Source organism: Sylvia atricapilla, chromosome 11 (assembly GCF_009819655.1).
Source record: "Sylvia atricapilla isolate bSylAtr1 chromosome 11, bSylAtr1.pri, whole genome shotgun sequence".
Lineage (NCBI taxonomy): Eukaryota > Metazoa > Chordata > Aves > Passeriformes > Sylviidae > Sylvia > Sylvia atricapilla.
In genome coordinates this window covers 9,405,868-9,429,077 of record NC_089150.1, presented here as the reverse complement: position 1 = coordinate 9,429,077, position 23,210 = coordinate 9,405,868, and the positions used below count along the sequence as shown (strand labels likewise).

General features: G+C 44.4%; 1 protein-coding gene across 4 annotated transcripts; it reads left to right on the top strand.

The window, feature by feature from the left end:
- The first annotated feature begins 479 nt into the window (after positions 1 to 479).
- On the top strand, positions 480 to 23,210 carry QRICH1 (glutamine rich 1). Of its 4 annotated transcripts, none has more exons than XM_066326563.1 (11): positions 480 to 498; positions 1,551 to 1,611; positions 5,083 to 5,412; positions 13,677 to 14,693; positions 17,001 to 17,178; positions 17,766 to 17,920; positions 18,684 to 18,798; positions 20,121 to 20,229; positions 20,561 to 20,712; positions 21,428 to 21,518; positions 22,284 to 23,210. In XM_066326563.1, the coding sequence occupies exons 3-11, from the start codon at positions 5,104 to 5,106 to the stop codon at positions 22,474 to 22,476; spliced, it is 2,319 nt and encodes a 772-aa protein (XP_066182660.1). In that variant the 5' UTR covers positions 480 to 498; positions 1,551 to 1,611; positions 5,083 to 5,103; the 3' UTR covers positions 22,477 to 23,210. The 4 variants fall into 4 exon arrangements, with proteins under 4 accessions (XP_066182660.1, XP_066182658.1, XP_066182661.1 ...); XM_066326561.1 differs by having other exon boundaries at positions 490 to 569; XM_066326564.1 differs by lacking the exon at positions 1,551 to 1,611 and having other exon boundaries at positions 490 to 569.

Below are 23,210 nucleotides of genomic sequence, written 5' to 3'. Positions count from 1 at the left end.
GGGAAGCTTCGCTCCGCGATGGCGCCCGGGGCAGGGAGCAGCCCCTCCGGTACAGGCGGCGGAGGCCTCAGCGCCCTTCCTGGGGCGCCCTTGCACCGGGGTCTGGCCCCGCACGGGCGCGACTCGAAGCCTCGCCCCAGGTGCTGTGTGGGGTTGGGGGCCGGGCTGCACCCACATGCCGTGAAGGAGCGGGGCGGCCGCGTGCAGCCCCTCGGCTGGCGTCGCCCTACGGCCATGCGGTGCTGATGCCGTCCCGGTATCCCGACTGCCCGGGGTCCGTCCCTGTCCCTAAGCGTACCGACCGCGTTCGGTGAGTCACTGCCGCCGCACGCCCCCCCACGCAGGGCGCCCCCCAGCGGCCGCACCCTCCCCGCGCCCCGCCATGGCCAGGCCCCTTTAAGGCGCGGGGCGGGCATAGGAGCTGAGCTCTCGCGGGGTTTGGGAGCCGCGCTCTCGCGAGGCTGGGGCAGCGCGGTGATTGGCTGCAGGGGGTTGAATGTAAGATGGCGCCCAGGGAGCTGTGAGGGGAAAAGACTCGGGGCCGAGGCGGCGGCGGCGACAGGGCCGGGGTGAGGCGGGGCCGGGTCACGCCGCGGCGCAGCCGGGCCGGCGGGCCGGGGTAGTGCGCGGCGGCGGTGGGGTCGGGTGGGGCCTCCCTTCGGGCGCGGGAGGAGGAGGCGGCGGTTCCGGGGGCGGCGCGGGCCCGGCGGGGAGGGGGAGGGGGAGGGGGCGGCCCCGCCTGCCGCGCGCGCGCGCGCTTTCCTGGCCCGCGCGGGCGCGCCCCCTGCTCTTCCCCCCCCATGCACCGGGCGCGTCCCCGTCGCCCCCCCGCCAGCCGGGCAGTGAGACACCGGAAGGCGCGGCCTGTGCGCGGCCCTCGCCGGCCCCGTCCTCGCTGAGCCCCCGACATGGCTCCTGCTGGGGGGGCGGGGGAGGCGGTGTCACGGCGCCGCCTGCGGGCCTGGCCCGGCCGCCCCGCCGACAAACAAAGGCGGCGGGAGCGGCTGGGGCAGTGCCGGGTCCCCGCGGGCGGGGGAAGCCCCATGAGCTCCTTGTCCCCGCTCGGGCAGGACAGAGGCTGAGCTGCAGCCGACGGTCTCAGGGCCTAAATGCGGAGCTTCGCCTCGTCTTGGCTGGGTGGCCGAGCGGTCCGCAGCGTTCTGGGCTGTCTCTCGGGGCAGCACCGGGAACACTTGCGGGGGTAGAGGGCCCGGGGGCTCTGGATACGGTAACTGCTGCTGCTGCTGCCTTGTTCTAAGTTCTGTCTGCCAGTAACTGCGGTGTTACCCACCGTGCCGCGCCTGTCACTGCACGGCGCCCTGTGACAGATGTGATCACACAGTCGTTCTCAGTACCAACAGCCTGAGGGATACGATGGTTAGAAATTGGGCATCTTGCAATTCCTCAGTAGGAGCTTCTAACTGCGTGGATGATCATATCTTTGTTTCCTGATTTTTTTTTCTTAATGGAATACATATTAAAAATAAAATGACTTAATAAAGAAAGAGGAACTGGGGATGGAAAGGGCTTCTTTGTTCTGTCTTCTCCAGAACGTTACAAGTCTAAGAGCTCAGGACAAGAGCAGCAGAAATACATGCAACATGGTGACTGGTGAGTCCAGATTGTCCACATGCTGCAAGTTGTGTGTGTGTTTTCAGTAACCTCAGTCTAAGTTTTATCAACTAACCGTATGTGCTCATAATCTTCAAAGAATTTCTTGAACTTCCTGAAAAAAATGCAGTTATGCTGCACAGAAAGGCGTTATCTTCCTTTATTGGAGAAACTTACTGCCTGGATGCTCTTTTTTTAATCTTAAAATGCAGTATTAAAAATGTGTTGCTGAGATCCAGCGAGGGCGGGCATTTGCAGTTTCCAGTGCGTGTCTGTGGGGTAAATGGAATGCACACATTATTGTGTTTTAGTAACTGACAGTAAAAGTGGTGACTGCAGTAGCAAGCTGTATATGTTGCCCTACAAAAGCCTGTTGAATGCACCCTAGAGCCTTACAGGGGTTTTCTGCCATAAATGCAGGTTGGTTTAGTTTTAATAAGTAAGACTTCTGGGGGTGCAGCATTACATTTCTGAATCTTTCTCTGGACCTGGTATCTCTACTGCTGCATGTGGTCTTATACAATTTTGGCTGGTTCAGTACTTCTAGTTGAACAATCCTAAGCAACCTTAAAACTGATATGAACGACTCTGGGAGACACTGTTACCTACAGGGCCTGTAACTGCATCTGTAGAGAAAACCCAGGGAAGATCTTGCTGCTCCTCTGGGGCAGAATCAGATGCCTTGAGGCATGGTGGTGCTCTGGTCCGTGCCTGACATTTGGAATACTGCAGGGGTTCAGTTTAGTGGCTCTTAGTATAGTAACTTCAAGAAAATATAAAGGAAAGTTTTCTTTCCATGGTAGAAGAAGGGAAAGAAATTTCTTCTAACAGCTTGTGAGAGAAAGATTTACTAGTAGGGGAAGACTGGCCTAGTAGGCTCTTGATTTTGATGCTAACAAGAACTCATTGTAATGGACCAACTGAGCAGGGTCAAGGATTTGTGTTTAAGAAGTTAGTGTTTGCTTTGTTCTGCTTCCTGGTGGTCAGAAGAGGTGGGTGGTGGTTTGGTGGTGGACCTCTGCTGCTTATGCTTCTGGGTTTCTTGTGGCTTCTAGTTTCTTATGCAGGAGAATGATGTAGTTTGTTGAAGGGTTGGAATTTCAAAAGTAGGAATGAGGGCTAACAACTCCCATTGGAAACAGCAGCCCTGCTGACCTTCCTGCTCTCTCCTTTGACAAGATTAACAGAAGATGGATAGCTATTCCCTGAGTTGTTACAACATTATAAAAGCCAATGCAGGAGCAGGAAGGGAGCACCTGGGAGAGGTGAGCCCATCCAATTCAGCAGCAGCTGGCTGTCAAAGAGCATCTGTGGCACTTAGGTCTGGGGTCCTGCTGCTGAAGTACATCTGTGGTATTCATGTCTGGGATCCCACTATGGCATCCTTGAGGCTTATCCTTCAGAAGTCTTCCCTCTCAAAGCTGTGTCTGCTAGTGCACCTCAGGGTGAACATGGAAAATTATGATGCTCTTCTGAAAGCCTCATTGTAGTATTGAAGTCAAATACTTGAAAGTAGAATATTGGGACAAGTTAATTGATCAAAATCTGTTTTCCAACCTCAGTGTATAATGGAGCATCATGCAGTTAGATGCAAAACACATTTCAGTGTGCCTGCTGTAGGCCTTGTCTGATTCCTGAGTCCCCATGGATGCATTAACATCATTGTTCTCCCTTGGTTTCATCTGGCCATAGGGTCACCTGGGAAGGGGTTAGTAATGTGTGTTATAGAGTATAGAGTGCTCTTGGGTAGCTCCTGGAGAAGTGAGTAGTCTTACTGCTTTTATCACCCAGAACTGGCTTGAAAATGTCAGATTGGTGTCTCTGAAAAATGTTTTTTTCTGTTCAGATGTGGGCTCTACAGGAGCTTCTGTATGCTGATATTTGCAGAGTTGTTGGATTTGCTAGGTGAACACCATTATCTGGTGGTTTTTTACTAAACACACTGCATATTTTAAGAATATCTTCTGTAGAAATCTGATACAGCAACAAATGTGTCTTAAAGACTTCAGAAATCATAGATAGAGCATAAGTTGCCTCATGTGTGTTCCCCTTACCTTTGATATTAGTTTTTTTTTTTTCTCCTGTGAGCCTGGTCCAATGCACTAGCCATGAACCTCCATGTAAACAAAAACTCTGTGTTTGGACTGCTGTCACACAACAGTGAAGAGGAGTTAGCATTTGGTTCAGCTCCCCCAGGTTTTGACAATAACTGGCACTGGGCTTGTGCAGTGTGATTGAGTGCCAGTGAAAGCCTAGAGTTAGCTCTCGTTTTCACACAGGCAGGCTTTTGCAGTCTTACATTCAACCATAGCCCTGTCTCAGTTCTACTTTATTAAATCGTGCTGAAAGGATACATAAAGCTCTGGTTTTGTACCTGTTCTCTTTAGTCCTGCAGTCAAAGTGTACATAGTGATGTCTGTTTTTCCTCCGTTGTGCAGCTTGGTCTAGTAGTGCTGAATCACCTCTTCTAGTACTGATCTTGTGTTTACATCTTTTCACAACTGTCTCAGTATCTGGTGATGTTACAGCTCAAATGTACTTATGCTCTATCAAGGCTAATTAGTGCTTTAGAAACAACCAGTATACTCACTGCAAAAACAATTTGTGGGTTTAAACAAGATAAGTCAATAAGAGAAGAATGCTGTCAGAGTTTACCCTAGGGCTATCTAATATTCTCAGGTGGAGTCATCTTTGGTGGTGGTGGTTTTATCTTTGCTTTCATTTCCGCCCTGATCGTCTTAACTTCTTTTTCTGTCTTTCTTTTGTCTTCACACATGGCATGTTTCATGTTAACCTCTTCCTATATTAAAAGGAGATCAAGAACTGATGCTGCAGTTGCCTTTGTCATTTCCAGAGCTCTGCTTCTCTGTGTGTGTAGTTCCCACTTTGGGGAAATATCTCGATTCCAGCGTTCTCCTTTTGCTTGCTATGTTCAAATCGATGAGACTGTCCTAGTCCTAATAGCAATGAGCTGAATGCTGCATCTGTTGCTCTTCTGTTGTGCTTCCCATTAGCTGCCTAGAATAGAACTGCACGGCCTGATAGAACACAGTGCTCAGTTTCCCACCTCTGTGGCTGCAAAGCAGGGCCACAGGTATTGATTTCTGAGCCTCTCTTGCTAACAGTGCATGCTGCAAACAAATGGAATGTACCACTGGATTTGTCTGGTACAGGACTTGCCTGGTCTGGGTGAAGTACAGAGCTAGGAGAGTTTACATGGCAGTGAGCTCTGGGAGGAGGAGGAGTCACACCTGGGTATTGTTCAGACTCCCCTGAGCTGCCAAGGGTTAATCTGAGAAATCTGTAGTAGTACAAGATGCCTCATAAAACTAAAGCATCTGGGGCATCTGGCTGTGCATGTTTGCCAGTTTTCATACAGTACTTGGTATGAGAGATTAGTTACTGGGGTTAAGAATATCCTTGCATCAAGGGAGTGCTGTAGTTAAGACTTTTACTTTCTCTTTCCTTAAGGAACCCCGAAGACCTTGCAATATGAATAATTCTCTGGAGAACACCATTTCCTTTGAAGAATACATCCGTGTGAAGGCACGAACGATCCCCCAGCACAGGATGAAGGAGTTTCTAGACTCCCTTGCTTCCAAGGGGCCAGAAGCTCTCCAGGAGTTTCAGCAGACAGCCACCACCACAATGGTGTATCAGCAGGGTGGCAACTGCATTTACACGGACAGCACAGAGGTGGCTGGGTCTTTGCTTGAACTTGCTTGTCCTGTGACAACCAGTATCCAGCAACAAACTCAGCCAGAGCAGCAGATACAGGTTCAGCAACCACAGCAAGTCCAGGTAAGCATCCAAAATCATCTCTGAGTGTATATGTGAATTGCTAGCTGATGGAGTAGTGTTCAGAGCTGCTGTCTAACCTTAAGCCTCAGACAAGTACTTCAGAGGCAGGGTCAATTAACTTTATATAGAACTGCAATATTTCCCTTTTATTTAAGGCATTTGGTAGTAAATTTTCTCTCTTGCCTGTGCCTCCCTCGAGCCCTGCTGTAGGAGGAGCCGCGTACATAGCAATGGAGTGGTGTCACCTATTGGAGAAACAGTTCTGGCATGTACACAACTCCAGAAGCCTTGTGCTCTGAAGCTGTTATAAATACCAGCCCCTTCTGACTCTGATTGTTCAGGGTGGTTGTGAGATGGAGGTTGCATTAAGGATTTTTTTTTTCTTAATAAAATCAATAATCTTTAAATAGTTTTCCTTGAATGTTCTAAAAGGTGTCGTTCTTGAACGGGCTTTTAAGTAAGGGAGAAATGCAAGAGAATCAACTTCAGGATATGAACCAGGGGAAGGTACATTTTGGGAATGAAATTCTAAAGAATGCATATGCATCAAGGTAGATTAGCTGTTTGCTGAGTGGAAAGACTTGTCTTTTTTTGTTGTCTTTTTTTTTTTTTAAAGTAGATATTACATTAGATAATTTACTAGGTTTTAAGTAAGCAAATCCAGTATCAGGAAAAAAAAAACCCAGTTTTATGACTTAGGAAGCTGATTTTGTCCACAGATATATTTTGTGATTTGTAGAGTTCATAGGTGGCAGGGCATTTACTAAGGTTTCTCTCTGTTAGGAGACTAAGGTATGTAGGTATGTCTCCTAACAGCCGAACTCTTGCTATAGCTGTAATTGTGATACACTTGAGATATGAATCTTTCTTATTTCTCTAGCAGAATGTAAACCTGTGAGGTTGTGGTGTGTTGTTTTTTTTTTTTTTTTTTTTTTTTTTTTTTTTTTTTTTTTTTTTTTTTTTATAAGTGACAGTACGTAGTCACAAATGACTGGAATTAAGGTACTGTGTACTTGCTGCAGTGCAGCAGGCTTGTGCCAGCAGCTCACTTGCATGTTTTTATCCTACAGCAAAGACAAACTTACCTCCTTCACTGGTAACTCGTCTCCAGTTACTCTCTATTGAGTAAATGAATGCTTAACTGGGACTTCTGTAACCTGTTGGCCTACAGTAACTTGTGTTGAAAGGCTTTTGAAGAACAAAAACCTGAAGTCTTTCAGGCATGACTTGGATCTCTGCATGAGGTTATTAAAACTGATAAAGTGGGCTTGGTTTTGCCAGCTAGTATGTTTTCTGGAAGAAGTTTTGTTTTTTAGTAGAATAGCTAAGAGGGTTGGCTTTTTAGTGCCTCAGCCTTGAAGATGTGTAAAGCCCCCAAAGCAGTTGTAAAAGTCAAAAGGAATCTTTTTCTTCCCCCTCCCCTCATTTTTTTCCTCTTGTTGTCTCCTTTCAGAACTACCCAATGTTCAGGCTTGACCCTTACAAGTCTTTTAGTGACAGAGATAGAGAGGGAGGTCATATATCATATGCTCCAGAGAAAAATAACCTGGCCTTCTTGTAAATAAACATAGTTGCTGCTGGAGACTGGTTCCTGATTTTTGAACTGAATGACCTGCACCCTGAATATGAAAAGCTGCTCACGAAAATGAAGATTTCAACAACTTTCCTAAAGAATGTTACCTACTCTGTTCTCCTTGCTTTTGATATACCTCTGCTTTTAGATACCTGCTTTCCCATCTGTACAGATCATCATTACTATTTGTATTGCCTACCCTTGCTGCTCACTTTAGGTGGTACATTTGGTACTAGATATGGCTGCAGCTTTTGTGTATCAGCAGTGCAGCTGAACTCTGGTGTATTTGAGCAGCTGGTTTTTCTGCAAGAATAGGGCGGAGAACAGTTTACCCCTTTGCAAGAGTGTTTTTCTGTCTTTCAGGATTTCTTTTTGAGACATAATTTATGTTAAACCCATGATTTAGTGTTCACTTATCTCTGCACTGTCACTGTGGCAGCAGTGGCAGAGCACATCTTCTGGATAAAGCTGGATTTTGTTGTGACTCTGGATAGTGACAGCATTCCACCATTGCGGTGCACTCGGTCCAGCTGGCTCCCTGTGCTGAAATACTGCTTGTGTTGTATTACGATGAATTTTGGTCATCTGCCGAAGCCTCTTAGCTTTTGATTAAACTTGTCATCCTGGTACTTGGCTTGGTAATCTGTTTAGTTCTTGCTAATCCAATTGCAAATCAGTGGAAGACCCTTTGAATGACTATGCTTATGTCTGGGAGTGTGACAGTGCTGCTGAAGGTGACTAACAGTATGATCAGTCAGATGACCTCACAGTTGCAAGTGGTAATGATGATCTTACTATCATAGAGACAGACAGTGCTCAGGTTTCATCCTAGATTTTACTTGCTGTGAACAACTAAAGATAGAGTGTGACTGCTTGCTGCTTTTATTTATTCTGGCAAAATAAATTTTCTCTGTGAAGTTGTCACTTTAAGGTTTTCTTGCCTGAAAGGTTCAAGAAAGTCTTACCAAATGTTTATTTTACAGGATGAGTGGATGCAACTGTTGGGTTCTGTATACTGGTCATTGCTACAGTTCAAGTGTCCTGGAGCTCCTTCCACACCCATATCACAGGGGTGCCCTAAGTGACCTTAAGAAGGAGTTTAGTGCGTCAAGTTGTCTTACCTTATTGTGCATCAGGGATTGGTTGGGGAGGTCTGTGTTTTGCTCCAGTCAAGTAAGAATTTTACCAGTTCTGCTTTTGGTGAGATTGTTGCTTGTTGCTCCTGTGCATTGAGGCCATTGAACTGATGATGCCAGGGCGGTGTTTAGTGCTGGATTGCTTCCCAAATATGGTTGTTTTGCAGAGGTCAGTGAACCTCTTGTGTCTCTTACACAAGAAGTGTTAAGTGAAAGAATATCAGAGGACAGAAAATATCTTTGCTTATGGTGTGTTTTGAGAATATCCTCAGTTTCAGCTTTTTATGAACAGTCTGATGTTTAGATGGCAAGATTTTCTTGGGCAGGGTTTGAGATGAAGTTGCTATATGTTCAGCAAGATCGTGGAACTGTATGGGGAATGGTTAAATGCCTGTGAAAAGCGCCTTTCAGTTAATACTTGTGCCTTTCCAATTGCTCAGTTCCTCATGTGTTTACTGTTCAGTCTATTCTGTGACTTCAGACCTTTATAGGAGGCTAGACATTGTTAATGACACAAGGCAGGGAAAGATGCCCTTAAATAGCTTAGAAAATAGTCTTCTCTCTAGCTCTGCACAAAATGCATCTTTCCTTTGCTTCTGATGGATGTACCTTCCTCTTGCCTCTGTACTGATTTTGAAATTTAGCTTGGAGGTAGAGTTCCTATTTGCTTACGTTTGGAAAACATGCCAGTACGGTTTTACTGTAGCAGCAGGTATTAATTAGCATTTGCTAGGGCTGAACGGGACACTTCAAAGAGTGATTATAGTCAAGAGTGCTTTCTTAGAGGCAGCATCTACTTGTATATGGAAGTTGGCTTCTGTTGGAGAGGTGAGCTGTTTTTCTGTGGTTCATGTGTTTTAACTGTCTTAGACTTAAATCCCTCCCCAGTGTACAGCTTGACAGCATAATCTTGATATTGTAACTGTTTAAACACACCCAAAGCCTAATTTAGCTGATGGAATTCTCTCTCTGATGTTGATGAATGAGCAGAGGAAAAACCTGGAGTGAGAGCTGGTCTGGCAGTTGTTCTGAAAATCTGGCTTGTACCCTTCCCGTAGATCTTGTTTACTTAGATAGCAAAGGACTTCCTGTAAAGTAGTTAAATAACAAGTTCTGACATTTCCTGCTACTTCACTGATCAGTGTTTTCACTTACTGTTCACTTACGCTTTTCATATCTTTTTTGTACTTGCATATACACTTTCTGGTGTAACTTTCAAAGGAACTCTTTGTTGTAGTGTTAGTTTCTAATGCTGGACTTGCTTTAGCTTAGGACTGTTGTTGAGGGAACTGTATTTTAAATCTTCTGTCCTTAAATTGGGCTAAACCCCCTGAGATTACTCTTCTCATGCTTGTGCTAACTTTTTGCCCAAGTAATTTGACTTCGTGTAGGAAGTTTGAGATGTACCTGCATTACTTCTGAGGGCATTTGGAGCATACTTCCTGCAGCAAGTTGTCCACCTGCCCCTACCTACCTCTTGTAGGTGTGGAGCCTGTCATTTGGAGTTCCCTCCAGATGAAACTAAGCTGTAAGATGCAGTCTTACGTTTTGGTGATGTCAAACTTGGCTGGTGGGCAGGACTAGAACTAAATTTGAAATAGTCTTCTGGAAGGCGTAGTGTGGGCATGTTAGTATGTGTCCAGTCTTGCTCTGGAGATCTGCTCTTGGTGTTTACTGCTTGCTGGTTTAAATACAATTTCAAAAACCAAGACCTCTTTGTGGAAAGATGCATTTAAGAGCCTGTGAGGTGCTCTAGGACAAGCTACATGTCAAAAAATCCGTTCAGGAAAGAGTTGCTATGTGTGCTCATTTAGAGTTAGGTTTTAGGAAATATTTGATAATCCAGTCGGTCTGCAAATAAAAGAATTAACAAGCAAAGAAAATCTCAGTTGTTTCAGAACTGCAGTTCTGAAAAAACTGAGTCTGATTCCTTTTTGGGCAGAGAATCCACTCAGGGCAGACATATTATGACTCCTGCTTGAAAGTTTGTCTACCAACCATTAGGAAAAAAGTTTCGGCAACTAGGCTTCAGATGTTCTCATGGTTGTGGGATTACTTATTTGCTCTCCACATGTGCTCAGTTCAGGACAGAATATGTTTTTGGGCTTGATGTGACAGATGTCCTTTAAGGGAATTTAGTTCTGCCTTCTTGTTATGATACAGGGTTGATAGCTGATGCTTTTGATTTTCTAGGCAGCTAGTACTTGATCTAGCTTCCAGCTACTTTTTGATGAAAGGCTTTTCTCCGTGTCATGGTAGCCTGCTGGGAGGTGATTCTTTCATGCTGTTGGATCCAGACCTTTGGCAATAAGTAATATTTCAGTACTGGTAACTTGGCATGTTCCTTTCTTGCACCAGTAACCCAGGAATTGCCAGCATAACATGTTTTTGCTTTAATCTTCAGCATAAAATGAAGATTTAACGTCCTCCCTGTTGGTTGTGGCCTGTAAATTTAAAACATTCTCCTTTGTACAGAGTCTTTAACAAAGTCATTTGCTGGTGCTGAGTGTACTTCTTTGTCTAACTTGCTATCTGAGGGGGAAAAAAGGACAGTGAGGTTAATATGAGAAGCCTCTGGTCTCAGACCAGGTTAAAGCCTGTAAATATGAAATGAATGCTTGTAGCAGTCCTGGATACAACCTACTTGGAAAGAGGGACACAGGGGATGCATAATGTGTGGTAGGTAGAGTAGAGCTCCAGTATCCTTTTAAATAGGACCACTCTCTGGTCAGAAGCATGGTGCCTGTAGTTTGGAGCATGGAGAGCTTCAAGTGATTCTCGAATTTGACTTTGTATTGTTTGGGTCTGGACTCATTCTTGGGGTGTTAACAATAACAGAGTGGACTCTAAAGCAGTAGTAAGACATCTCTGTTGTAGGAGTTAGGATTTAGTCCTGGGGGCATTTCAAAGAGCCTCAGAACATGACTGCTGCCTGTTAAAGGTAGTGAAAGTTGCTGCTGACTTTCCAACACTGTAGGCTTGGGCTCTGAAGGGGTTCAAAGCTGCACCAGGGGAGGTTTAGAGTGGATTTTAGAGGTCGTGGTCAAACACTGGAACAGGCTTCTGAGGGGTGGCTGATGCCCCAAGGCTGTCATTACTTAAGGGGCTGTTAGGCAGTGCTGTGAATGACATGCCATAGCTTATGGTCAGCCCTGAAGTGATCAGGCAGTTGTACTAGGTGATCAGTGGAGGTCCCCTCAAACTGAAACAGTCTGCTTACAGGAGTAAAAGGAAGCAAATGCTGTCTTATGCTATTTGTTCTTAGTCTGTGCCTCTTGCTGACCGTGCCTCTGTCTTAAACCAATTCCGTTACCTTTCTAATTGTGCTTATGTGATAAAATTGTTTCAGCACAGGAGGAGACTTTGAATTCTTACTGCTAGCAAAAAAAAAGTCTTTTCTTTATATACTTTACAGCACTCACAGGAACTGTAATGAAAATTTAGCATGGAAAGAAGGTGGGGATGCTTTTAAGGTGCTCTCAGTCAACCTGTGCAAATTCTGAAAACACTACAGGAGTACTGGAAAAATGACACATTTACCTCTTAACATAATTTTGAATCCTGGCAGATAAAGCAGATGTTTCTTGTGTGAAACTGAAAATATCAGTGCAATAAAACATGTAATTTGTTCAGTCTTTGGCCTTTGCCTTACAGATAATCTTTTGAACAAGGACTTAAATTAATAATAAGGACCATATTAGTGATTTTTAGAGTGAAATATTTTGGAGAATTCTTGCCTTAGGAGTGATTGCAACTGGCTTTCTTAAACTAAACCCTTACCTGGGATCCATGTTTGGGCCTGTTTGCCCAAGGCAGTACTCACACTCCAGGGCAGAACGGTATCAATTAGAACTGGGGAAACATTCCATAGGTGAGTTCATCTTGTTCAATTGACAGCCTGATCAAATCACTCATTGATGCAGCTTTTTAAACTGTCATGCTGGCATAAGGTCACATGCTTCTTGTTGCCTTGCAGGATATGACTATAAAGTCACCATGTCATCTGGATTACAGTACACTGCACAGAGTTCCCAGAAGGAACTATACCCTATTCTTCCTGGAAATAAATTAATTCTTAACAGGAGGTGACTTATAAATCTGGCCTGCCAGTGGGGCATTTTGCTACCTGAGTTTTTTCCTTAGCAACCCTTAATTTGCTGTAGATATGTCCTTTAACATTTTTCAAGAGTTCTTAACAGTGATGCTGGGAAGTGAGATTTTGTGCACAGCAGGCCTGCATTGTAGTCCTTCCTGGTGTTGTCAGGCTGGCTAGTGTGCTGTCTCTGTGCAAATGCTGCATTAGTCTGCCTGGCTCCAGGAAGTGAGGTAGAAAAAGGTGAGAGAACTGTGAGTAGGAAGACATGTAATCTTGCAACTAAATAAGTCTGTGTTGGCTCCAGAAAGAGGTGTTGAGTAATTAATTCCTTCCCTTAAGATAAAGTTTTAATGAAGCCTGGAGAAACAGATGGTCATGAGTACCTGGGCTATCGCTTCTAGGAAAAGGCAAATGTAGCAAGTTGTCTGTGTTAAAAGCCACAAAAGGAAAAGTGGAGAAGTATCTGGAAAAGGGGTGTGAAGCTGTTGAGACCTGAACTTTGTGCTGGGGGCTACTTTTGACTGCTGCTAGGTGTTGTGGCAGACCTTGGACAAATGAGCATTAATGTGAGATAGTGTGATTTTATTTTTCTCACTAAAGTAAAAGGAAATGGTTTAGAATAAAGTCAACAGATTTTGTGTTATACAGCATTGTCTAAGTGCATGCGCTAGAAAATACAACTGAGTTGTTTGGACAATAAATGGTATTAAATGGAATAAGTAAATAATGAACAAAAGGTAGATCTTAATTATCATTGCTAGAGATATTCTTCTAGAGTTCACAAAACATGCTGCAGCATAGGCCATTAATTCATGACAAAGAATCAGGCTGAACTTGCTGCATTTTGTGTTGACACCTGCTTGAGCAGCATTACTATTTATGATAGGTTTCAAAGTAGTATTCCTGTACTTTATGAGGAAAGAGCCAAGTGCTGGTTTTGATTTACCCATATTTCTTATTGCCTGTCACCAGCAAGTGATCCTGTGGCCATCTTGGGACTGGGGTAGGCAGCAGTAAAACAATCTTTAGAGCGTGGTAAGAATGAGGCAAGCTCCTGTGATTATAATGTGAATGACCTTAAAGTCTCGGTATTGCAAGACCTGTGCTAAAGTAACATTTTAGCAATGCAAATAGCTTTGAAGACTCTTGGATTCCAAGGATGGAATCTGTTGGCTTGAGCTCACAGAGCATTGAGGGTGGAGATGTAGTTCATGTGCTGTTCTCTTTGTGCCACAAGTCATGTGCAATGCTGAGCAAACACATCTTCTGTATCACTGTTATCAACCAGGCACTTCTAGAATAACTTGATTTCATTTTTCGGAAATCTTTATTAATGGAGTAACACATGGAATCAAAAGTGAGCATAAAAGACCTGGAGCATAGATCTGAAATGACAGACCATGTCTGCTGAATCACCGACGTTTGCTGATCTCTAACTGGTGGCTTGGTGTCATTGCAGGTTCAGGTCCAGGTCCAGCAGTCACCGCAGCAGGTCTCCGCCCAGCAGCTCTCTCCACAGCTCTCTGTCCATCAGGCTTCGGAGCAGCCAATACAGGTCCAAGTGCAGATCCAAGGCCAGGGGCAGCAGCAGCCATCCCAGACAATACAGAGTCAGTCTCTTCAGAGCCCCAGCCCCTCACAGCTGCAGGCAGCCCAGATCCAAGTGCAACATGTGCAGACTGCCCAGCAGATCCAGGCTGCAGAGCTACAGGAGGAGCACATACAACACCAGCAGATCCAGGCCCAGCTTGTGGCAGGACAGGCCATTACAGGTGGCCAGCAGATCCAGATCCAGACAGTCGGGGCATTGTCACCCCCACCTTCTCAACAAGGCTCCCCACGAGAGGGAGAGAGGCGGATCAGCTCTGCGAGTGTCCTTCAGCCAGTGAAGAAACGTAAAGTGGATATGCCTATTACTGTATCGTATGCTATTTCAGGGCAGCCAGTTGCCACAGTGCTGGCCATTCCTCAGGGCCAGCAGCAAAGTTATGTCTCTTTAAGGCCAGACTTGTTAACAGTGGACAGTGCCCATCTGTACAGTGCCACTGGGACCATTACTAGCCCCACTGGAGAGACGTGGACCATCCCTGTTTACTCTGCTCAACCACGTGGTGACCTTCAGCAGCAAAACATAACCCACATTGCCATCCCTCAGGAGGCCTACAATGCCGTCCATGTCAGTGGCTCGCCCACAACACTGGCCACAGTGAAGCTGGAAGATGACAAGGATAAAATGGTGGGAAGTACTTCAGTAGTGAAGAACTCTCATGAGGAAGTGGTGCAGACTCTTGCTAATTCGATCTTTCCAGCACAGTTTATGAATGGCAACATCCACATTCCAGTGGCAGTGCAAGCTGTGGCAGGGACATACCAGAATACAGCACAGACAGTGCACATATGGGACCCACAGCAGCAACAGCAGCAGCCCACACCCCAAGAGCAGGGGCAGCAGCAGCAGCTACAAGTCACTTGCTCAGTAAGTTAAAACTGCCTCTTGGTCTCAGTTTGTGATTAACAACTTACAAATGGTGTGGAGAGGGAGCATGCCAACAGACAGCTGGTGTCTGGGAAGCGGAGATGCATCTGTCCCAGAAGCCTGAATGTGACACAGGGCACTTGACTCCTGATGGGTGTAAGACTTTTCATGTGATAATGTCAGTACATAGTTATAGGATTCAAAACTTCCTGAAAGAAAGTACAGTCTTGATCTTAGTGTTAAAAATTAATAGATACATACTGATTGCCAGACTCTCAATAGCAGGTATTCTGAGATCTGCGGTATTTTCCTGAGCTGTTCCAGGGGTACCAGTGGACAGGCAGGAATAATTGCAGCCAAATAAGGTGTGCTAATATGTACTAGTCATTATCACTTACTTTGTGTTATGTTGCACATGGAGTCCACAGCAGATCCACTGCCTGGATAAAGTATCAAAATCTGACTAGTTGTGAGCAAACTTCCTGGATCAGGTGTACTTTAGGGTACATAAAGTATTTAAAATAAAATACCCTAAATGCACAGGAAATTCCAGGAGGGATGTACTCTCTCTCTAGAGAGGCAATAAAGCTACTAAAGGTGAACAACTCACTTTTGGGAGTTGACCCTGTCAAAAGCATGAAACTGAGAAGGAATTTGCCTGCTTGCCCTGTGCTGTCCTCTAGCATTGTGCTTCTAGGAAATCTGGGCAAGTTGCAGCAATTTTGCACTATTTGTGAAAAATACAAGTTTGTTAAGAAGCATCTGCAAGTTCAGCAGGTTTACATCAGTCTATATCCAGCCTTCACAGTGGAGAAGGTGTCTGTGAGGTCGGGGCAGAAGGCTGTCCCTTGGATTGGGCTGATGGAGGGAGCCGACTCTGGAAAGCTTTCAGCTCTCTGAAGGGTAATGTGGCAGCACTCTGGAGGAGAGCAGAGGCTTAGTCCTGACTCCTACAAAAACAAGGTGTCAGCTCAGCCTTGGCCTTGTTAAGGCAGAGAGAGGCTTTGCTTCACAACTTAGTCACCATCTGCCTTGATTAAAGCTGGGCCTTTTCAGTCAGTCTCTCTGCAGCTGTGCTACATGCCGCAGCTGCAGGGGCTGATAAGCAAAAAGCTAACAAGAGCTTCTGCAGAGAATAAAAAACCCAACCAGAGGCAGTTGGAAGGCTCCAGTCTGAGACTCTTGCATACTTTGTCTCTTAAGCTGTCAGTTTTTTATAATAAGTAAGGTACAAGTACTAAAAGTCTCTGTGCCAATTTCACATTGCTATGGTTTCTAGTACTGTCAGAGCAACTTCCACTAATATTGGCACTTAGCAGTATCAAAGGAAGAGCTACTTTTTGGAGTAGCTCTTAGGAAGGAAAAAGCAAGACTGTTTTGATATAAGAACTGCTATTTCTGTAACATTCAGGGTGCCAGTGAGAGTTTGACTAAGGTCTGTAAAGCTGTTAATTGAGGTAGCTCTGAGACTCTGTGGCATGGAATTGAAAACCTGTAGTGAAGAATGCAGAGTGAGTGCAGCTAAAGGGCTTGCTGCAGGTTTTAGATTGGTGCTATTGGTTGCCTGACAAATAAGTTTCAGTTTGAGATTGAAATTCTTGGTGACCTACAGTCCTGCTGCAAAGTAAATTTCCAAAGAGTCTGGAGATGCCTTAGGTCTGTAATAAATCAGGCAGTCACTCTTCACACAATAGTAGCTAGTCCCTATTAGTAGTATTTGGTATTTTGAGAATGTTGCATTGAAACTGAATTGATGTTTTGATACAGTGTTCTAGTCTTACTGCTTTATACCTTTTACAAGTGAATTAATCTTATTCATCATTGATGATAAGAACAGAAGGTATTCATTCTGTGTGTGCCTGTTATGTACTGTTAAAAGAAGAGAGTCTGGATAGGGAGGGATGCCAGTGGTGTATGGCATGTGATTGTACCCAGGACCTTCCTCAGGGCAGTCTAGGTGTGGAGCAGCAGTGGTGAGTAAAGCTGGTGGCACCTTTCTGTTCAGGGGCTGGTGGTCTCTGTGGCCTGCTCTTGTAGTGAGATGGACTTTAGTGGTGACTGAGTGACAAGTGAGCTGAAGATAGATCTGTCTATTCAAACTGAAAGAGTTTTTGGAGTGTAGAATATTCTTTTGTGAGCAGCAGTTCAGGTTGGGCAGCAAAAGTTGCATTCCTTGGATTAATTTCTTGTTGGGAGTGTTACAGAAGGTTGGTATCCTGGGGCTACAGGTATTGCGGGATTCTTAGTTTTTTGTCCAGCTGCTGCATGTTGAAGTGTATGTGTAACCTGAAGTATTTTATTTCATAGGCTCAAACTGTTCAGGTTGCTGAAGTTGAACCACAGCCACAGCCGCAGACTTCACCTGAACTTCTACTTCCAAACTCTCTGAAGCCAGAAGAAGGTCTTGAAGTGTGGAAAAGTTGGGCACAGACCAAGAATGCAGAGCTGGAAAAAGAAGCCCAAAATAGACTAGCACCTATTGGAAGTAAGTGGTGTGACAAGATGGCCTTGGTTTCCTTTCAAGTAGGATTAGGAATGATTAAGATGTTAGGTGTTTACTGCTTTGGAAAACTCTTTTGTTTAATCAGTGGTTGTTCCTAAATTTAAATTTTAATTTACTCTGCAGTACTAATTATTGTTTATTCCCAGTGCCATAGGACATGTATTAGCTTTGTGCTGAGCCCCGTTGAGTACCTGGGCTGATAGCAATAGAAAAGGGCACTGTATGACTGTGGTGCGTGTACAAACTGTCTGGCTAAGGTGGTAGAAAAGTTATGGAGCTGCTGTTTTCCTGTTGCTGCAGGGCAGCATTTCACTGGGGGCATGATAAAAGAAGGCAATAGTCATGCATTTGATAGGGCAGAGGATCTTCATATCAAACTCTCGCCTTTTTTATCTTCTAGTATTTCTGACAGCCTAAGATCTGGATTTACTTCAACTTGCTTTACTGTACTGGGAGAATGAGGTGATGCTGGACCTGCCAGATTAAATGGATATGTGGGAAATCTTTCCTGAAATGTTAGGAAATAATATGGCTTTATGACTTAATACAGCTTTGTTTTGTTTTTCCAGGGCGTCAGCTGCTGAGGTTCCAGGAAGATCTCATCTCTTCAGCTGTGGCTGAGCTGAATTATGGTCTGTGCTTAATGACACGAGAAGCTCGGAATGGTGATGGTGAACCCTATGATCCAGATGTGCTCTACTACATCTTCCTGTGTATTCAGAAGGTAGGATGGGACAGCTCTATGTGCTGCAGAACTGTCCGTGTTGTCACCATGTGTAGGGGGACTCTTGGTTATAATAATAGAGGCTGTGACTTCTATTAAGCTTCCCAACAATTTTATATGGAAAGGATCTCTTTGCTTAACAAACCTTGAAAACATCAGATGACTTGGCTTTCTTAGGCAAGCAGTGCTTTTGTCTATGGGTTAAGTTTGTGAATAACTTAGTTCAGTATCACAGTGAAAATAATAAATCCATTTAGCTTATTTTGGTGGGGGAGAAGGGTTGGGTGATGTTTGAAGGAGTTGTCAGTGTCAAGACTTAAATCTAGTTGAAGCTTTAACAGGCAAGAACTTAGCTTTACATGCTATGGGAAGTATGAGCTTTCTGTAAGATCTGCAGGAATAGAGCTAAACTTGGACAGGGAAATTGAGTATCCTTGTTGTTAACCTGAAAAAGTAGTGTCCAGTAGTCATGTGAAATAACTTGAGGTGAGTACACCTGAAATAAAAGGTGAAATTCAATCAGCTTTTCTTTGTAAGATTTTTTTTTTCATTTTTCTATCTTGGCATTCCCATGATAGTAATGAAGATTACGTATTCAGTATTTGCCTTGGTGCAAGAGTTCTCATTCTTCAAGTAAACTGCATTACTCTTCAGTGCTATGCCATAAAATGCTCAATTGAAGATGTGGGCCCTTAAGATGAGGTCTGGTCTAAGGAACACACTTGCTCCCACTGTACTGGCCTGTGTTGTGAATCTCTTACAGTATCTCTTTGAAAATGGCCGAGTCGATGACATCTTCTCAGATCTCTACTATATTCGGTTCACTGAATGGCTGCATGAAGTTCTTAAGGACATACAGCCCCGTGTTTCACCTCTTGGTAAGGGCTATAGTTTAAGAACTTTAAAACTTTCCAGAGGTTGGAATGTTTAAACTGAACTTACAGTATCAGTGTAGTCTGAATAGCAAGCCTTTGGAAGTATGTAACATCCCTAGACTAGCTAATGCTGGTTAGGGAGAAAAATGTGTTTGCAGTGAATGTTGAGGTTACTGCAGTTGTCAGGCTCAAATCCTGACTGTCACTGAGCATTATTTGTCTGTCACTTGTCACCAGTCAGAAGGCACAATTGTGGGGACTTTGTAGTGTCATGGAATTGACTTACTTGGCAGCCAGCTGATCCTTGATTTGAATCAGGTTTCCTCATCTGAAGTGGTAATACATCCTGCCTCTAATATGTATTGTTTCTTTTGGAGATAATACAGCACTGTCATAGTGCCATGTAGCCAGATGGATACTGTCTGCAGGACCAACTGAGTGTCAAAGGAAAAAACAGTGAGTGACTAAAGCCTCCAGTGCTGCAATCAGTTGCAGCTCAACCTCATGTTTAGGAGATCATGGCAGCAGGGATGGGGGGAGCAGTTTCAGAAGAGACAGGTTTTGACAGAGAACTGTATGAGAACTAGATAAGAATTGCATTTTCACAGCATGGAAACCTGGTTTCTCATTGCTTCCATTCCCTTTGATATATTTGGACATCAGTGAAGAAGTTACTTCCTGCTTATGTTTGGAAAAGTAGCTGATATTATTTAGGCTAGGTGGCTAAGTAGCACTGTGGGTTTTGGAATCTTTTTGTTTTCAGTCTGGCTGTTTGATCAGTACTTTGACATTCCACAAGCCCTGGAGTTCATACTGCTGTCTGTTTTTCTGTTTATCTGTGTATTTTTCTTTTACACAAAGTGGGGGAAAAAACCCTGAGAATCAAAGGATTACTTATGTGTCCAAGTACATCACTTGGCACTGTGTGCTGACTGAAGCTGTGCACAGGACCAAGAACTGATTTGTTACACTGGTGTTCCTGCTCTCACTTATTATTGGATTAAGAGCATCTGCATTGGAGTCAAGCCAATAGTTAAAAGCTGTTTAAGTGCATATTCTTTTCTCTATGGGCTGGGATGTGTAGGCATGTTGCACAAGCATACTCTCAACAACTAGAGGTTGATAGATATGTACAAGTATTTCCTAACTGTACCTGCTATTTAAAAAGTTATTTGCAGAGCACTGAATCTTGACATTAGTGAGAATCTCGTCTTCCTCCTGCTGTTAAAATTTGTATACTCTTTAGTACTTACAGACTGTAAAATGCTGCCTGTGTTCATGTAATGTCTGTCCTCTGGCATGATGCTGACTTCTGATAATTTCAGGTTACATCCTCTCCAGTCATGTAACAGAAGAGATGCTGTGGGAGTGTAAGCAGCTTGGAGCTCACTCCCCTTCCACCTTGCTCACTACACTGATGTTTTTTAATACGAAGTAAGTACTCAGGTCTTAGGGAATCTTGGGCAATAAAAGAACTTCAGGTACCTTAACAGGATTGGTGTAAAACTGCTGCACTATGTAGGGCAAAATCATGGCTTTCAAATGATTGCACACAGAGCCCACTTGTAGCTTCATCAGACAAAGTGAGCTAGCAGAGGCAGACTGAACCTGTGACTTTTGTATGCTTTGCTGCTGGAACAGTCCTTAGCCCAGTGGTTGCTTTGAGCTTCAACCTGCTCATGATGATTAAAGATAACTACCTTGCTGTTGTGACTCTGTCCCTTGCTTGCCTCTGAATGTCCTGTGTTCTGTTCTTGCTCCTCAGATACTTCCTGTTGAAAACAGTAGACCAGCACATGAAGCTGGCATTCTCCAAGGTGCTGAGGCAGACCAAGAAGAACCCTTCTAATCCCAAGGATAAAAGCACGAGTATCCGCTATATGAAGGCTCCAGGCATGCACCAGACAGGACAGAAAGGTAGTGTCTAGGAGGTTTCTTTGGGAATATTATACTTACTTGGGTTTGAAGAAGTGGATGAACCTGGAGATGTTTGCAGGTAGGGAATCCAAGGCTCTGCCAGTTACCTGTAGCTGACAGTATGTGTTATCCATACATTCTGTGCAAGAGAGGATAGTACCTTCTAGTCATAACTCTGGGGACATGGCTTACGTGAGGCATGTGGGACTCATCAAGAACTAAAGATAATTTTTTTGTTACTTTTGTTTTTGTTTTTGTTTTTTTGTGGTTTTTTTTTTTTAATGGGCAAAGAGACTATTGGGTGTAAGTGCTTATGAAGAGATGGAGAAAATTCTTTGGGAGGGCTTCTCTTACCTTGATTCATGTGAACTCGTACAGAATTCCTATGTAAGTACAATCTATCCTCTTAAAAGCACAGGATGCAACTGAGGCATTGCAGTCTCAGTAGAGAGATTTCCCTCATTTTGTGCACTGGTAGAGGAGAAATGGAAAGAAGAATATGGATGGGTTGTGATCCTCAGTAGCCTTAGGATGAAGCAAGGTCTGCATAATGCTTTAAGCATTTATAGCCAGGTGCCTCTGCCCTGGAACAGCCTTATGTCTCTTGCCAGTTCTTGTAAGATGACAAGGTGCTGCAGTGTTGAGGCTCTGTGGAGCTGCTCAGTGTGCTGTGCTTACACAGTGTGTGACAGACTTCTGGGGGGCTGGTTTGTAGTTACAGATGACATGTATGCAGAGCAGACCGAGAACCCAGAGAACCCCCTGAGGTGTCCGATAAAGCTGTATGACTTCTACCTCTTCAAATGGTGAGAGCTCTTGTCTGTGTGTATGGTGCTTGTCTTCTGTGGCTGGGGAGCTGCATCCTGTGCCTGGCCTAGTTTTCAGTGCTGTGTGATATTGCTGGCACAATTTCTATATTTCCATAAGTTTACTTAAATGGAGAGGAGTGTTGATGTGGGAGAGTGGGGTTAACTCTGATGGCACGTAAATTGAATTTTTGGGGTATTTAAGAGACAAATCCTGATTTGTGAACTGGCTGCTCTTAATCTTGGATGTTCACTGTGTTGACATGAACTTGTTCTTCTGCTTGTGAATTGCTGGTCATCTGGAAGCATCCACTACTGCAGATAGGATTAGGGTCCTATTCAAACCAGCTTCGGAACAAAAATAAGGTCTTGCTATGGAGATTGGAGAGTGCCTCAGAGGACTCATCTCTAAATTATGATGGTTCTGAATTTAATATAATGGTTCATCTCCACAGATGGATCTTGCAAGTAGCCTGAATGTAAAAATACCCCATCCTTCATTCTGAAAGACACTTAAAGCCATGTGTGTTATGCTTACCAGCGTGGAATAAAACCAACTTTCTTGTAGTCCTCACCATGGCTTTTTAACCTTGGCATTCCCTAAACTTTAGGAAGAATGTTGCTCCTAGATGCATCTTTGTACCTTCATGTGTCATCAGCCAGATGTTCACTGTCAGGATTTGTGAAGCCTGGGGTAAGGACAATGGTGGTGGTCTCGTCCAGGACATTTTGTTAGTCTGGTTATTTCTGATCTTCCTCATGCAGCCCCCAGAGTGTGAAAGGCCGGAATGACACATTTTACTTGACACCGGAGCCAGTGGTGGCCCCCAACAGCCCTATCTGGTATTCCATCCAGCCGATCAGCAGAGAGCAGATGGAGCAGATGCTCACCCGGATCCTGGTGATACGAGAGATTCAGGAAGCTCTTGCCGTGGCTAATGCCAGCACCATGCACTAAGGCATCCTTCGTGGCTCAGTTGGGGTGGGGCTGGGTGATGGGGGAGGGACAAGCAAAGAGAAATTGTACAGACTTTTACACTAAAGGAGATGCCTAAGTTTTTGGTTTTTTATTGGTGTAGTTATGAAGCCCTTTTAGGCTTCTTCTCTTTAAAAGAATCTAAAGGAAAACCTACCCATTGTGTATCCTACCCAATACACCAAACTGTTGGAACCATTGGAGGCTGCATATCCCCTGCGAGCTGGGAGCTGTGGAAAGCTGCTGGTTGACTCTGGGTTTTTTTTTTATGATGTAGAAAACATGAACTACAGGATTGGCCTGGTTGGCTGGGGCCTTTGTCTCCTTGGAGCACGTGCAGCCTAGAGGGCACAGAATGATGGATGGACCTGCTCAGCCAGTGGAGGAGAGGCAGGCATCTTCTTTTCTTGTGCTTGGACGTTAATTTGCTGTTATCTTGGAAGAAAGAGGAGAGAGTGAACTGCAATTATGATTTATACAAAAAAACCAACAATTTCTATTCAGACCTTTAAGTGACATTTTTAGATGTTAAAAGTACAAACTTTACCACACTCTTCTTTTTTGGCCTAACATTGAGGCCTTAAACCTTGAGGCTTCTGTGCCTGATGGAATTCTTGTAACATACACTTGTGTATCATATAAAGATACCACCCTGTTTCTCTTATGTATTCTTACTCTAGTTGTTTATTAAGAATGACGAGCACGTCTTTTCAACA